The sequence below is a fragment of the Setaria viridis genome, chromosome 8 (assembly GCF_005286985.2).
Source record: "Setaria viridis chromosome 8, Setaria_viridis_v4.0, whole genome shotgun sequence".
NCBI lineage: Eukaryota > Viridiplantae > Streptophyta > Magnoliopsida > Poales > Poaceae > Setaria > Setaria viridis.
The window spans coordinates 41,096,180-41,110,110 of NC_048270.2; the positions used below are offsets into that span (position 1 = coordinate 41,096,180).

Sequence of the window (13,931 nt, forward strand, 5' to 3'; positions counted from 1 at the left end):
AGTAAACCTATCATGAGATTGCTTGTCAAGACAAATCTTCTTGTTTCCAAATATCGGAAACTATGTGTAGGTTGTAATCTTACACGATGGAGTAATAATCAGGTTAATATTCTTGGGAGAAATGTTTTGATTCCTTGGATTTGGTCGAGTAGGGTTTCACTCCAATGTCTCGGCTGTGGCTGTTCGGCTTGTGATATCCTAGAAGGTGTAATTCGAGGTCTGCTGACTGCTAGGTAGATTACCCTGTTTGGTTTGGGTCGGACTCCAGTTCAAGTTTTCTATGACCTGCAGCCGTGACTAGGAAGGCTAGCCGATCGACGGCCGGGGGCGCTGTGCTATGAACAGAACAAGGCGAACGTGACGTACGGGAAGCTAGGCCTGTCATCTCATCCGATCGCGCACGAGCGGGGGTCCGAGGACACACACGAATCTGAACAGAATACTACAACGAGAGGACTACGAGGATCTAGGATAACCAACGTCGTAGCAATAATGTGTTTGAGTACACAATGATCCGTCCTTGGGTAGTAAATGTAGCCTCATTAGATCATAATTTATAATTTTGTAATTGAGTGATAACGGACTAATGTCTTGTCAAGAATGTACCTTAGGTTTTTAGTTCCAAGAATGCAAATCAAACCATGGTAAGGTCAAAATCATGGTATTTAAGTATCCAAGCTATGATATCCGTGGTATTCAAGTGTCCAAGTTATGGTATTTTCGTAACCAAATCATAGCATCTAGGATTATTCTATAGTATTCAAGCATCAAAGTGATGATATTTTTGGTGCTTGCATTGGATGAGCCGAAGAGAGAAAGGAACCATTGGATGTTCCAAAGGTCTACAGGATAAGTGTCAGAGCTACCATCAGATCAATTAGAACAACATGATGCAACTATCTGAGTTAAGACCATCGGACGTTCCGATGATAGGATGTCTAGAAGCGTCGGATGAATTCGGAGGTAAAGGATGTAAAGACAAAGAAAACCCTCTAGCACCAGATGATCATATGCTACGCCAAGAGGAGCATCGGATGAAGTATATTTACTTTATGAAGTTCCTGAGAGGTTTTGGCCTTAAACCCTTCAGCACCGGATGATCCGATGGTACCATCTGATGAAACGTCGAATGAATTTTGAGTCTATGAAGAACTTGGGCACGGGGAAGCTAACGGCTAATTGCATTGGATGTTTCGATACATGTCAAAAAGGAACCATCGGAACATCCAATGGTAAACTTTAACTAGCCATGGGAGCAACGGCACTTTGATGCTTTAGGTTATTTATACCCCCTCCACTCGACCATTTGATGTTGCTGGAGTGTGCAAGAATCCTTTGGAGATCAAGACTCATCAAAAACACATCCAAGTTACCAAAAGTGCATAAGTGATTAATCAAAGCTTAGCACAAGCTTAGAAGAGTGTTTAGTACTAGGATAGGCCTAGAGAAGAGAGAGTGTAAGGTGTTTTGCCTTGTGATCAGTTTAAGGAGTGAACCACAGCTGTACAAGGTGTACCGACGCCTTGGAACCTTAGTGGTTCACCGGTAAGTCTTCGACCCTCTGGCTTGGTGTGGAGCGGCGTCGACGACCGTGTGTGGGGGACGAGGAGACCCCTTCCTTGGTGGAGAAACTCCGTAGTGAAGATGGCATCAAGGTGACTGGAAAGAGAGGGAGTGGTGAGCTTTGTGTTAGTGGCAAGTTTCTCATCTGGCTTGGCATGAGCCTTTGTGGCGAGTCCAAGACCTTGATCGGAAGAGACTTGGTGACCGGGAGCATATCCTTGGTGGAGCTCAAACATGGACTAGGGGTGATATTTGCCTACCGATACCGTACGATAAATCGTGGTGTCCAAGTTTGCATTCTTCCTAACCCACTCCTTTATGTTTCCTCATTTCATACTTGCAATTTGAGTTCTTAACTTAATTACTTAATTATTAGAGTAGAATCTTGATATGATTGGTTTGCAAAACTTGTTTTGAGTGGGAAGAATCATTAGATCAACACATCTAGATAGCACTATCTAGTTTATATTTTGAAACAAATAGTGAAAGTCATAGGCTAAGATTTTTAAATTTGTCTAATTCACCTTCCCCTTTTAGGCTACAAGCACCAATTCTTTGCACCCCATGTATTCGCGGCCTCTCCACGTGACGGGTCCTCGCATCGCAGGGGTTGCAGTCTGAAATCGCATCGGACCGATATGATGGTACTCCTCTCTTTAGCAGCGAATGCTGTGTTCTCTCTAACGTATCTGCCCTTCAGTCCTTGTCTCCCTCCTTGCAGTCGCTAACTAATGGTCATGGCCATTTGCCTGGTTCTATTGTACGACACCTACGAATTAGCAAAAGCACTGTCATCTCCGCACTGTCATCTTTGGGGGTTTCTATTCTTGCTTGTCAAAAGGCCGAAGGAGAGCGACCGCACTGAAAAACGAACGACTACAGAGAAATTCTCCCAGCGTCCCAGCCCAAGATACCAGCCGCGGATTGCGATCCTTGATTTGGACACGACAAAGCTGCTGTTCGTGCTGCTATCCGTACGAGCTCGACGGCGATTTCTGTTTCTGTTTTATTATGAGGTAGCTTTAGGCTTTTCGAAGAATGGCGCGCTACTACGCCACGCTCATAGCGTTGCATGCTTGATCATAAGCAAGATTGATTTCGATGTTAGGTCAAACGCGCTGCTGGCCTAATGATTCATGCTCAAACCAAGCGGGCGGCATCTATTGTACAATATCAGAGCCAGTTAAAAAAAGAACAGCCTTATTTTCACTGGAGCAGTAGTTTAAGTTGATATGAATCTAATGCAACGAGAACTGGTTGAAACGGAGCTGAAACATGAGATCTATGAGCTATGGAAGGTTACAGGGATCAAGCGGCGATTAACAAAAGATGACAAGGCCAGCAAGGAAGTTCTACAAGACACTATAAATAGCACTCGCAAAATTGATAAGGCTCAGGGTTAGTTTCATAAAAGATCTTAGGTTGGATCTGTTCGTGAAGATTGAGATCACCTAGGGGGTTATTTGTGAAACTAGCAAGACACAAGTGATAAGCTAGTTATTACAGGGTTCTCCAGGGGTCTAGATGCAAAAGCTTAGGGGCTTGCTCCCATACCTGATGGGTGGCTCTACGTGGCGAAATCACTGGCAGTTTGGGGCATACAGGGCCTTGTTTAGTTCCAAATTGGGAGTGGCAAAGTTTGCATTTTATCATAAATACGTAACTGTAGCATTTTGTTTGTATTTGTGAATTATTATCCAAACATTGACTAATTAGGCTCAAAAGATTCGTCTCGTAAAGTACAACAAAACTGTGCAATTAGTTTTTGATTTCGTCTACATTTAATACTCCATACATGTACCGCAAGTTTGATGTGATGGGGAATCTTCTTTTGCATAGTGCCAAAGTTGGGAAAAAGGAGGGAACTAAACAAGGCGCAGGTAATAATAATAAAGGCGGATAATTTAGATAAAAATTATGTAGTTATTTTACATTATTTTATATAGCATTGGCGTGTAATTTAGCTATAAATTTGAAGATTACTATAAAGTAATTAATAAAAGTATTTTTATTATGACATAGGTGAGTAATGTTTTAAAACCATCATAAAACTAATGTTTGTTATTATTAATGACGATTGAAGTCTACCAATTGATTGCTTGATGTTTATGATTGGTTTAGAACTTTTATGATTTATCTTTTTGTTCTAGCAGGTCACACGAGGATTAATATGGATGCTTAAAAATAAGCCTTAGTTGGTAATAGAAGACTTATTACCCTTAAGTTGTATACACCTGCTAAATCGCTCAAAAGGTCTAAGTTGTTGGTGAGAAGAGACTAGGACTTACAGATTTCCAGATGGTCCAGGCCCATTGGACGGCCCGAGGCACAGCACGAGCACGAACCCGGCACGAGGTGAATAGTATCTGGGTCGGCCCGGTACTATGCCGGGCCTGGGCCGCATCCTCAGCACACTGGGCCAGCACAAACCCGACACGAGTTTTGACTAGCCCAATGCGGACGAACAACCTACTAGCAACCTGCAAGTTTATATAGAAAAACCCTAATTCATTGCCCTCCTCCCCTCCCCCAACACCCAGGCGAGCAGCCGGCGGCCTCCCACCCTCTTTCAATCTCTACCGTGACGCTTCCACCACCGCCCTCCTTCCCGTGAGCGGCACCACCGCCGGAGGTGCTGCGGGAGGGGGGGGCTATCTGGAGCCCGGAGTCGCCGGCCGCCGCCGAGGAATGCCTGGAGCCGCTCGCAACCGCCGGGGCCCACCACGCTAGCTGTTGGGGGCGCCGCGGGGTGCTACCTGGAGCCGCCGGGGGCAACAGCGAAGGCTGTCTGGAGCTGCCCACCACTACTAGTACTGGGCTGGCCACTAGCACGGCAGGGCCCATCATGCTAGCGGGTTGGCCCAGCCTGATAAAAAGGTTGTCGGGCTGAAGCTGGGCCACCTCCTCGGCACGTAGTGCTAGCCTGGCTCGGCATGAAAACCCTTCGGGCCTATTAGTGCCGAGCTAGGGCCGGGCAGTCCATCTGGAAATCTATACTAGGAATGTAAGCGGGCTGTCTTCGAACAGCAAATTGTTACTCCCTCCGTTCCAAATTGTAACTTGTTTTAGCTTTTCTAGATGCATAATATCTAAACGTGATATATACCTACATACATAGCAAAAATTATATATCTAGAAAAGTCAAAACAACTTATAATTTTAAAACAGAGGGAGTATCTTTTTGGCGAATTCTTGCGAAACCAAAAAAACTGATATATTTTCTGATATTTTTGCGAAACACAGTACTGACGTATATTTGCCGATATGAATTGACAATTTTTACGCAACATGTACTCAGTACTGCCACGTACCTATATATGACCAAACATGCAGTTCTTTGAGAAATTAATAGTACATCAATGCATACATTCTAAAATCTAAGGGGGTGTTTGGATACGAGCTGCTAAACTTTAGCAGGTCACATCGGATGTTTGGATGCTAATTAGTAGGACTAAACATGAGTTAATTACAAAACTAATTGCACAGATGGAGTCTAATTTGCAAGATGAATCTATTAAGGCTAATTAATCCATCATTATATTAGCATATGGTTACTGTAGCACCACATTGTCAAATCATGAACTAATTAGGCTTAATCGATTCATCTCGCGAATAAGATTCCATCTGTGCAATTAGTTTTGTAATTAGACTATATTTAATACTCCTAATTAGTATCAAATATCCGATGTGCCAGATGCTAAAGTTTAGCAGGGTGTAAACACCCCCTAAAACATGGTAGTATTCGGTACCCAGACATGAACATGCGACAAGATTAAACACCAACACTGAAGAGCGTGACAGCAGCTGCAGCCAGAGCGGCGATCAGCACAGTCGTCTTGACGACCGGCGGAGGAGGCGCGGACCCTGTCGGGGTCTCACTCGGCTGCGCCGCTGGCGGCAGAGCCACTCCGGCGATGTGGATGGGCTTGTTCATCTGGTATGTGAGGTAGCAGGTGAGCCCCATGACGGAGGCCTCCGTGCTGTTGGTGACGCTCGCGTCCCTGTACATGACGCCGAGGTGATCCAGAAGGCAGCCGGAGCACTCGGCCGGCGGCAGGTCCCTGGTGCACTGCGCCATCCCGTATATCACCTGCCAGGTTCCCCGGCCGGCGGCGTCCATGTACCCCTGGTTCCCGGCGGCGAACCGCCGGTCGTCGTCGCCGGCGGCGCTCTCCGCGAGCCGGCTCAGCAGCACCCGCCGCGCGTCCCTCATGGCGGCAGCGTCGGCGGCCTGCGTACGCGAGCGCAGGACCAGCCGGGCGCCGGAGGCGTCGTCGGCGGCGGAGGAGACGAAGAAGGGCGTGACGCCGCCGGCGGCGTAGCGGATGACGCAGCCGTCGGAGCTGATGAAGCTGACGTTCCGGCTGTGGTCGCACGCGGGGAACAGGGCGTGGGCGGAGCTCACGGTGGCGAGGCAGGTCCGGCACCGGTCGGGGGCGGAGTCGGCGAAGCACATGGCGAGGCCGGACGCCTGGTCATCGGGCGTAGTCGTGCCGTAGACGGTGATTTGATGGAACAACCAGTTGTCGACGGCGGCAGGGCGCGACAACGGGGCGAGGAGCCTGGCGAGGTTCCTCGCGTAGGGGCTGTTGGAGGTGTAGTTCCCCGGGGCCGAGCAGGTGTAGTTCGAGAATACCAGGTGGTCATCAGCTGCCGCTGCACCACCGAGCGAGGCGACGGCGATGAGCAGGAGGAGGCGAGCTGAATCCATGCTGCTGCTTCGTTCTAGCTGCTAGCTGAGAAGTGAGTGAGAAGATGATCGAGCAGGCGGACCGTGCACACGCATATATCACGTGAAAAATTGCATATTTCACCTCCCGGGGACAACCCTCCTGGATTTCTTTTCTTTTTTTGCAAAACCATTTAATCCTTTTTGTCTAATTTGCACTAATAATCATAATGATAGGTGAGTTCTCCACAAATATATATGTTATAGATCGGAGAATACGAGGAAGAACTGAGCTGTCATCAGACGTACACATGGGCTTGAACTTCGATCGATCCCTTGTTTTTTCACGCTAGCTGGCGCGCCTTGCTGCCACTCGTCGTCGTCTCTAGACGACTCCAGGAGAAACTTCGCACTCGCACCCAAGCGTTGCCGGCTCTACGTGCGCCGGCGCCGGCGCAAAACATTATCCATGCATGCGCGCGGACCACAAATTTGACGTAGTTCTATTGTACACAAGTGTACTCTAATACCGCTTGAATTTGGAAATTAGCATCGTTGTGCGTCAGCAAAAGAAAAAAAGGAAAGAAAATGTAGTGCACCATATACCTACACCATATACATGGATGATGAAATTTAAGGGCGCCGGCTAAGGGGGTAGATGCCAATCGCAATCGCCGTCGTGGTTATTTTAAAAAAAATCCCTCAATTTTTTCATAATTAACCTGCGGTCCTTGAAAAATAGTTCCATCAATTTTGCTAAAAAGTCCCCCCGTGTGCTATCCACCCACCCGCCCTACCCGTGCCTTCCTCCTCCAGTCCGCTGCCGGCCCCCTCGCCATCCACCGGCCGCCACCTCCGCATCCAGCCCCTTCACCATCCTCCGACCTACGCGTGCCCTCCTCCTCCAGTCCGCTGACGGCCCCTCGTCATCCACCGGCCGCCACCTCCGCATTCGGCCCCCTCGCCATCCTCCAGCCGCCCGTGCCACTGCCTGCCGCGGTGCCCTCCTCCTCCGGTCCCTTTCCCTGAACTCGCTGTCCACCGGTGCCGGCCCCCTCGCCACGCCGCCCCTTGGGTTCAGGCGGTTCGCGGACAAGGCCATGGATCTGACGGTCGGGGCCATGCGCCGTCGCCGATTCGCCGAGCAGCTTCGAGGGTTCAGGTCCCGGCTCGAGGAAGTGCGCCGGCAGTGGTGGTGTGTGTGCAGGCTCTCGATGACACCGCGGCCGTGTTGGAGGATGAGGTGGCGCCCCCCGCCCGGTGCCCGGTAGTGCAGCGGAAGCGTCGAGCCTCGTTGGCCTGAGCCGCCGCCGGGACGAGCTCGTCGCCCGAATGCTCCTCGTGGGGGGAGGGGAGAGAGGCCGACGACGTCTCGGCGAAGTGGCTCAGGGTGGTCTCCGTTCTTGGAGATGGTGGGCTGGGGAAGACGACGCTCGCCAAGGAGGTCTACGGCGCGATATGGATTCTAGGGGCGCTTCGACCTTCGACTGCCTGGCCTGGGTATCAATGTGACTGAAATGCCCCTTGAAGGACATTCTCTGGAGCATACTTTGCCAGGTTGAGGAGCCACGCAGCAACGGCGGCGATGACGATGACGGCAGAGGGGACAACCTCATCGGATGCATCAGAAAATGCTTGCAGGATAAAAGGTACATGCTCTCTGCATCTAGAAATTCCATGTCATGAAGCAATTATTCATTATGAACTACTTTATTTTGTTTTGGTCTATTTCTCTATTTTCCTATCATCAAACAATGCTACTTGCTGACACATCTACGCTGGAAACCGTGGTGCAACAGGTACCTGGTGGTTCTTGACGGTATGTGGAACCCAAAAGCATGGATCATCATCAGAGCATCTCTACCACAAAATGATCTTGGCAGCAGGGTGATTACGACGACATGCTCCACCATTGTTGCCAAGTCATGCTCCTCCAACTGCAATAGCCGTATCTACAACATCAAGACTCTCGGCTTGGGAGACTGCAGGACTTTGTTTCACGGAAGGATATTTGGCTCCGTGGAGAGCTGTCCTCCGGATTTGGCAGATGTCGCTGACAGGATCTTGATAAGATGTGCTGGTTTTCCTCTTTCCATAGCCGCTATATCCAGTTTATTGGTTTGCAAACCGCGAGCAAGGTCAGTATGGGAGATGTGTGCAATTGTATATATCATCGCTTCTCCTAGGACCACAGAAGGAATGAGAAGGATACCGTCCCTTGGTTATCATGATCTTCCTCACCATCTGAAGGCGTGCCGCCACTGGCATCTAAGTATTTTTCCCGCAGATTATCCGATCGACCTTGACCGTGTAATAAGGAGCTGGATGGCTGAAGGACTTGTATGGGAGAAATCTGGCAAAACTGTCGAGGAAGTAGGAGAGAGTTACCTTGAAGAGCTCATGGATAGGTAGATGATCCAACTTGATCATGGCAGTCATGATGGTGAAGCCAAGGCTTATGTACTTAAAGTTGTGTGTTTCTTCCGACCGTCATGGTTGTTTTGCAAAAAAATCATCATATTTTTTGCGATCAACCCTCAATCCTGTGGATTAAACGGTCATAGCTATTTGATGATTTGCAAAAAAGTCCCTTGCCTTTTTTTAATCATCCCATTATCCTGTGAGTTAAATAGGCCTCAGTTCTTTTTTCCTCGCCTACCGCGCATGTCTGCGGCTACTGACACATCCACGGTGCGCCCCCTCCGCCGTCCCCATGAACTAGTTCGTCATCGTGACTCGCTTTTTTCGTAATCAACCCGCTATCCTATGAGTTAAGCTAACTGCAATTCTTTCTTCCTCACTTTCCACGCATGTCCGCGGTTGCCGACACCCACACGACATGCACCCTCTCCGCCATCCCGACAAACACGTCTATCATCATGACACCCCCTCTGCGTATGCCGGTAAAACCTGCCACCGACCATCCCTGTGCTGACTTCCACTCGCACGTGCCCACGTCAGGTTCGGCGCTAGCAGATCTCCTCCAACTACCGCCGTGAGAAGCATGGGAGGCTGGCCACTATGGCGTAAGCTCCACATTTATCATCACCAGCACTAGCTTCCCCTCCTCCATGGCATCACATGATTTATCATGTGTTCACACCGGCACTGCCAATGGCAGATGCTCGATAGATGAAGCGGAACTCAACAGCACCCTATTTGCTTGAAAGGGGAAGGAATTGGAGCGGGATGCTGAGGAGGAGCTCAACAGAGGAGGCTCGGTGGCAGGCAGCTTGGAAGCGGCCGAGGGAAGTAGAGGTGCCACTCCAACTAGGTGTGGACATCTAGGCTCTAGCATATGACGCATGTCACCATTGTGATTGTTTCACTGCTCTTGCGTTCCGTTGCAACGTACGGACAAATTTGCTAGTTATCTCTAATGTATGTATATTAAGCATATATACAAATATACGCCACTTTACATATATCCCCTTTTTTATACCAACCTTACACAACATGTTAATTAATAATTACAAGTAAGGAACTGAACTGGTTGCATCATGTAGGCATTTAAGCTTTTAGCCTTTTAAGCAGTTTGTATGGTGATCTACACGAACAGGTTGAGAAGCGGCAAGGAGGCCGAACTGGGCCTGTCTTGTTGCATGATGATCTGTGGAAGGCCCACATAGCCAAAATCATCCTCCGTAGTAGTAGGCCCGCGGTGCCTCCTCATGTGGCCGCCAAGGGCCTGGCCCGTCGAGAAGCCCAGCCCACAGGTGCCGCACGCGTGGACGGCCACCTCCTTTGGCCGGAGCTTCGTCGCCGGCGGCCGCCTGAGGTGGCTGCTCCGGTGGCCGCCGAGCGCCTGGAACGTCATGAACTTCCGTCCGCACGTCCGGCACTCGAAAGCGTCGTCGCGCCCTCGGCGGCGCCGACGAAGGCGCTTATTAAGTGGCGGCACCGCCGCCGTGCCTGCAGCTTCTTCCTCGCCGCTGGTGCTGCTGCTGCCGGATGATGAGCCGCACGACAGAGAGAGCAGAACGTCGCATGCCGCTCGCTGCTGGTGGCGGTCTTCTTCTTCAACGCCATCTTCTTCTTCTTCTCCGAGAGGGTACCTGTCGTTGTTGTCATCCCCCATGGCGGCGATGGCGTCATCTCTGCCACGCTTCATTGCGGATCGAGGTTCTTAGAATCTTGCTAGCTCCGATCCCTTGCTAAACATTCTTGAGGTGTAATTTTGGAGGCATGGGAATTGAAGATACATAGGTGCTGAAGATACTTGTATATATAGCCATCCAGCAGCTGAATGTTGAGTGCGAATATAATGGGACATGGAAATGATCGAGAATATGTTCGGTCGACTTGACGCACACGCGGTGATGTCCATGACTCCACACAAGTCTCCTACTAGTAAGTTTCTTCATACCAGCGGCAAGACAAGAGCTAGGCAACGTCGCTCTCACGGTTTGGAATAGTTTCTCTTTTGGGCCCTGCTCTTAACAAGTCAAGCTATTTCATTACACTACCTGACAAGTAAGTAATCACCTGCTTTAGTAGTGCCAATTGGGAGTAATATTCTTCTCTATCGAGATAGAAAGAACAACTAACTTACTGATCAAGTTGCATGTAGTACGTGCTACAAAATGACATGAGCAGGCTGGTGGGGTGCCTACTACGTCTTTGATTTCATGACCAAGTTGTTTAGGACTTGGAACGAACTAGGACGTTTATTTTAGAGATATATTATGAGATGATGAAATTATTGTTGATTTATGTTGTATCATTGTTGATTGATGTGTATGTAGGTATATAGTTAAATGTCAATCACTAGCTAGTATGAAAGGAATATATGGGTAAACTAACTAACTCACTAAGCAAGGCATGTCTCAGAAACAAGCTAAGCTAAGATATTTTAAGAGAATAATTAACTTATATATAGCTCCTTAGCATGTATGTTGCTAGTAATATATGAAATTAGGACTTTGCTAGTCGTGGTCTTGGGGAACAAATAAAGTTAGCTTATGTCATATCGATCCTTATCTTTGTTTCGTGTCCTGAATCGCAGAATCTAGCACCATTTATGAAATATCACTCCTAAGGAAGTTGCTCAGAACTTGGTGGCCAAGGATACTACTTCTGATCACTTTCAGTGGCAGACATCGACGTACCTCTCATGAAGTTTCATGGAAATTCACCTGATTTCCTCTCTACCAATCAACAAAATGCCCGCTTGTTGGAGCAACAAAGAGACACTACTAGTAGTATATGTACTCCCTCCATCCTAAATTAATATTTGTTTTGGTTTTTCTAGGTAGTACATAGTTTTTTATATGTATTTAGATATATATTGTGTCTAGATATATATAGCAAAAGTTATGTATTTAAAAAAACGAAAACAGACAGTAATTTGGATGGAGGGAGTATATTTTAGATGCTTCGATGTTTTGAGAAATGGATGCCAAAAGACTTGTTCTCTTCAACCTATAAGCCAATGGTTGGTGCCTATGTAGGCTATAAATGCTTCCAATCTTCCTGAAAAATAGTCAGTTATGTATATTTGCACACTAAGCGATGAATGATATAATGTGAGGGATATGGGTACCTCATGGGTCCCCACCGACCTGGATATTCACCGGCCTGACAAGTGGGCCCGCCTGACCAGAACGTGCGGGTCAAAGATGTGAAGATACTTAGAGTACAAGACAAGGAAACCGGGCAATTCAAATCGGCCCGGATATTGCGGGATACATGTTATAATCCAACTCAGATTGCTTTCCATGTAACAACCAAGTAGATTAGATTTAAACCGACTTGTAACCCTAGGTCGTCAGCCTATATAAGGTGGCTAAGGGCACCTCCCGAGGGTAATCCAATCCCACGCGAACTATTCCATGCACCAGCGTAAAGTAATACAAACCAAATGTATGGTATTATTCTCTGAAGGCCCGAATCTATCTAAATTCTCGCGTTCTCGTGATCACCTTCGAGTTCTTGGTCTCTCGATCCTCTCTACCTACAAATCAAGCACTTGAGTAACCCCTTGATGGACTGATAGCTACTAAATCCGACATAATGCAATAATAAAATATGGACCAAAATAATTTGTTAGTGCACTTTAATAAGTTTACCAACCCTTGGGGTAGATAGATAGAACAATTGAGGACACACTCACTACTAGGGAATCCACGTCTAGTACCGGTTCCGCAACCGGTACTAGGAATTCGGTACTAAAGGGTATTAAAAAAATTTAAAAAAATAAAATACCCCTGGCCCTACCCCCCACCGCGGCCTGCTCCCCCCCCCCCCTCCCCGCCGCCACCCCACCGTCCCGCCACTCGCCCCCTCCGCCTCCTCCGCTCCGCTGCCACCTGCCGCCCCTCCGCCTCCCCCGCCGCAACCCCCTCCGCCTTCGCCACTCCTAAGCCGTCCTCCGCCCCCACCGTCCCTCTGCCTCCTAGCAATCCGCCCCCTCTGTCTCCACCGCCCGGCCCCGCCGCCGGCTCCTGCCCGCCCGTGGAATCTCCTCCTCTATGTTGTGTGTGTGTGTGTGTGTGTGTGTGTGTGTGAGAGAGAGAGAGAGAGAGAGAGAGAGAGAGGAGAAAGAGATAGAGGAGGAGAGGAAGTGTTGTGAGAAAGAGGGGAGAAAGAGATAGAGTACACGGGAGGATAAGAAAGAGAGGAGGGAGCGGTTGGTGCGAGATAATGTGCGGATGGAGGCTTTAGTACCAGGTGGGAGCTCCACCCAGTACCCTTTATTACCGGGTTGAAGCTCCACCTGGTACTAAAGAGCTTCTGAGGCATCCCAAATTTGAATCCGGTACTAATGTTAGCATTAGTACCGAGTCAAAATTTGACTGATACTAAGGGAGTGGACTAAAGGTCCATTCTCTAGTAGCGACTAAAAACAATATGTGGTTGAGGGATATCAACATCCACACCAATCTAATAGAGCATCACATACAACAACACTTCCTACTTTGGTGACATATGGAACTAGCAGAAAATACTATGGGTGCCAGTATCTAGCAGGATCCACAAGTATCGAATGCATGCGATACTCTCATTTGGATAGCTTTTGGGCACCGCCAATATTTATTCTTTTGCATGGTTATTTGTGTGAAAAGAGTTTGGATAACAAATGGGTTATTCTAAGGACCAGGACAAATGCTCAAGACGAGGGTAGGGCTGTGGCTAGAGAAGATGAAGCACCTACTTAGGTACTCCATAGCTTGCACATATATAGATGTCGATGGCTTGAGTTTATTTCGCTTGGAGTAAGAATCTGACACATCTAGAGTAGGGCTGGGCATTCATTTTTTTTCGTGTACAGTACGTATATGCCGGTCTTGGTGTTTAAGGTTTAATGCTTAGTTGTCAGCCTATGTGGATGATCGAGGCTGGATGTTCTTTCCTTAATTAAAAAATGTATATGTCGCTCTTCAGAAGTTGTTTGCTAACTCGCATGGGATCAACCCACACTTGTGTGACATCAGCATAATTGGTTGACCAAAGTCAAATAAAGAGCAAAAATGGCATTTGTGGGCATGTATGTGCTGATCTCATATGTTAAGGAGAACAGCGTTGTAAGTAATTTTCTTTCTTATATTTCTGCAGGTTATAGAAAGCTAGAGATTTTAAATAAAAGTATAAAATATTCATTTTAATTTGAGTGAGATGTATACTACCCAGCTAGAAGATATAATACAAATAGGTAATAAAGGTTGTGTATATAATTCTTTTTTGAATAGGCAGCGATCTG

At 47.9% G+C, this 13,931-nt stretch overlaps 1 protein-coding gene and 1 long non-coding RNA gene across 2 annotated transcripts; one reads left to right on the forward strand and one right to left on the reverse strand.

The window, feature by feature from the left end:
• Positions 1-5,335: 5,335 nt before the first annotated feature.
• LOC117834697 (cysteine-rich repeat secretory protein 38) lies at positions 5,336-6,274 on the reverse strand. The gene has a single exon (XM_034714226.1). The coding sequence runs from the start codon at positions 6,272-6,274 to the stop codon at positions 5,336-5,338; it is 939 nt and encodes a 312-aa protein (XP_034570117.1).
• Positions 6,275-6,915: 641 nt separating this feature from the next.
• Positions 6,916-8,766, forward strand: LOC117833913 (uncharacterized). The gene is made up of 2 exons (XR_004635593.2): positions 6,916-7,881; positions 8,032-8,766. It is a non-coding gene; the product is annotated as an uncharacterized lncRNA (long non-coding RNA).
• Positions 8,767-13,931: the final 5,165 nt, after the last annotated feature.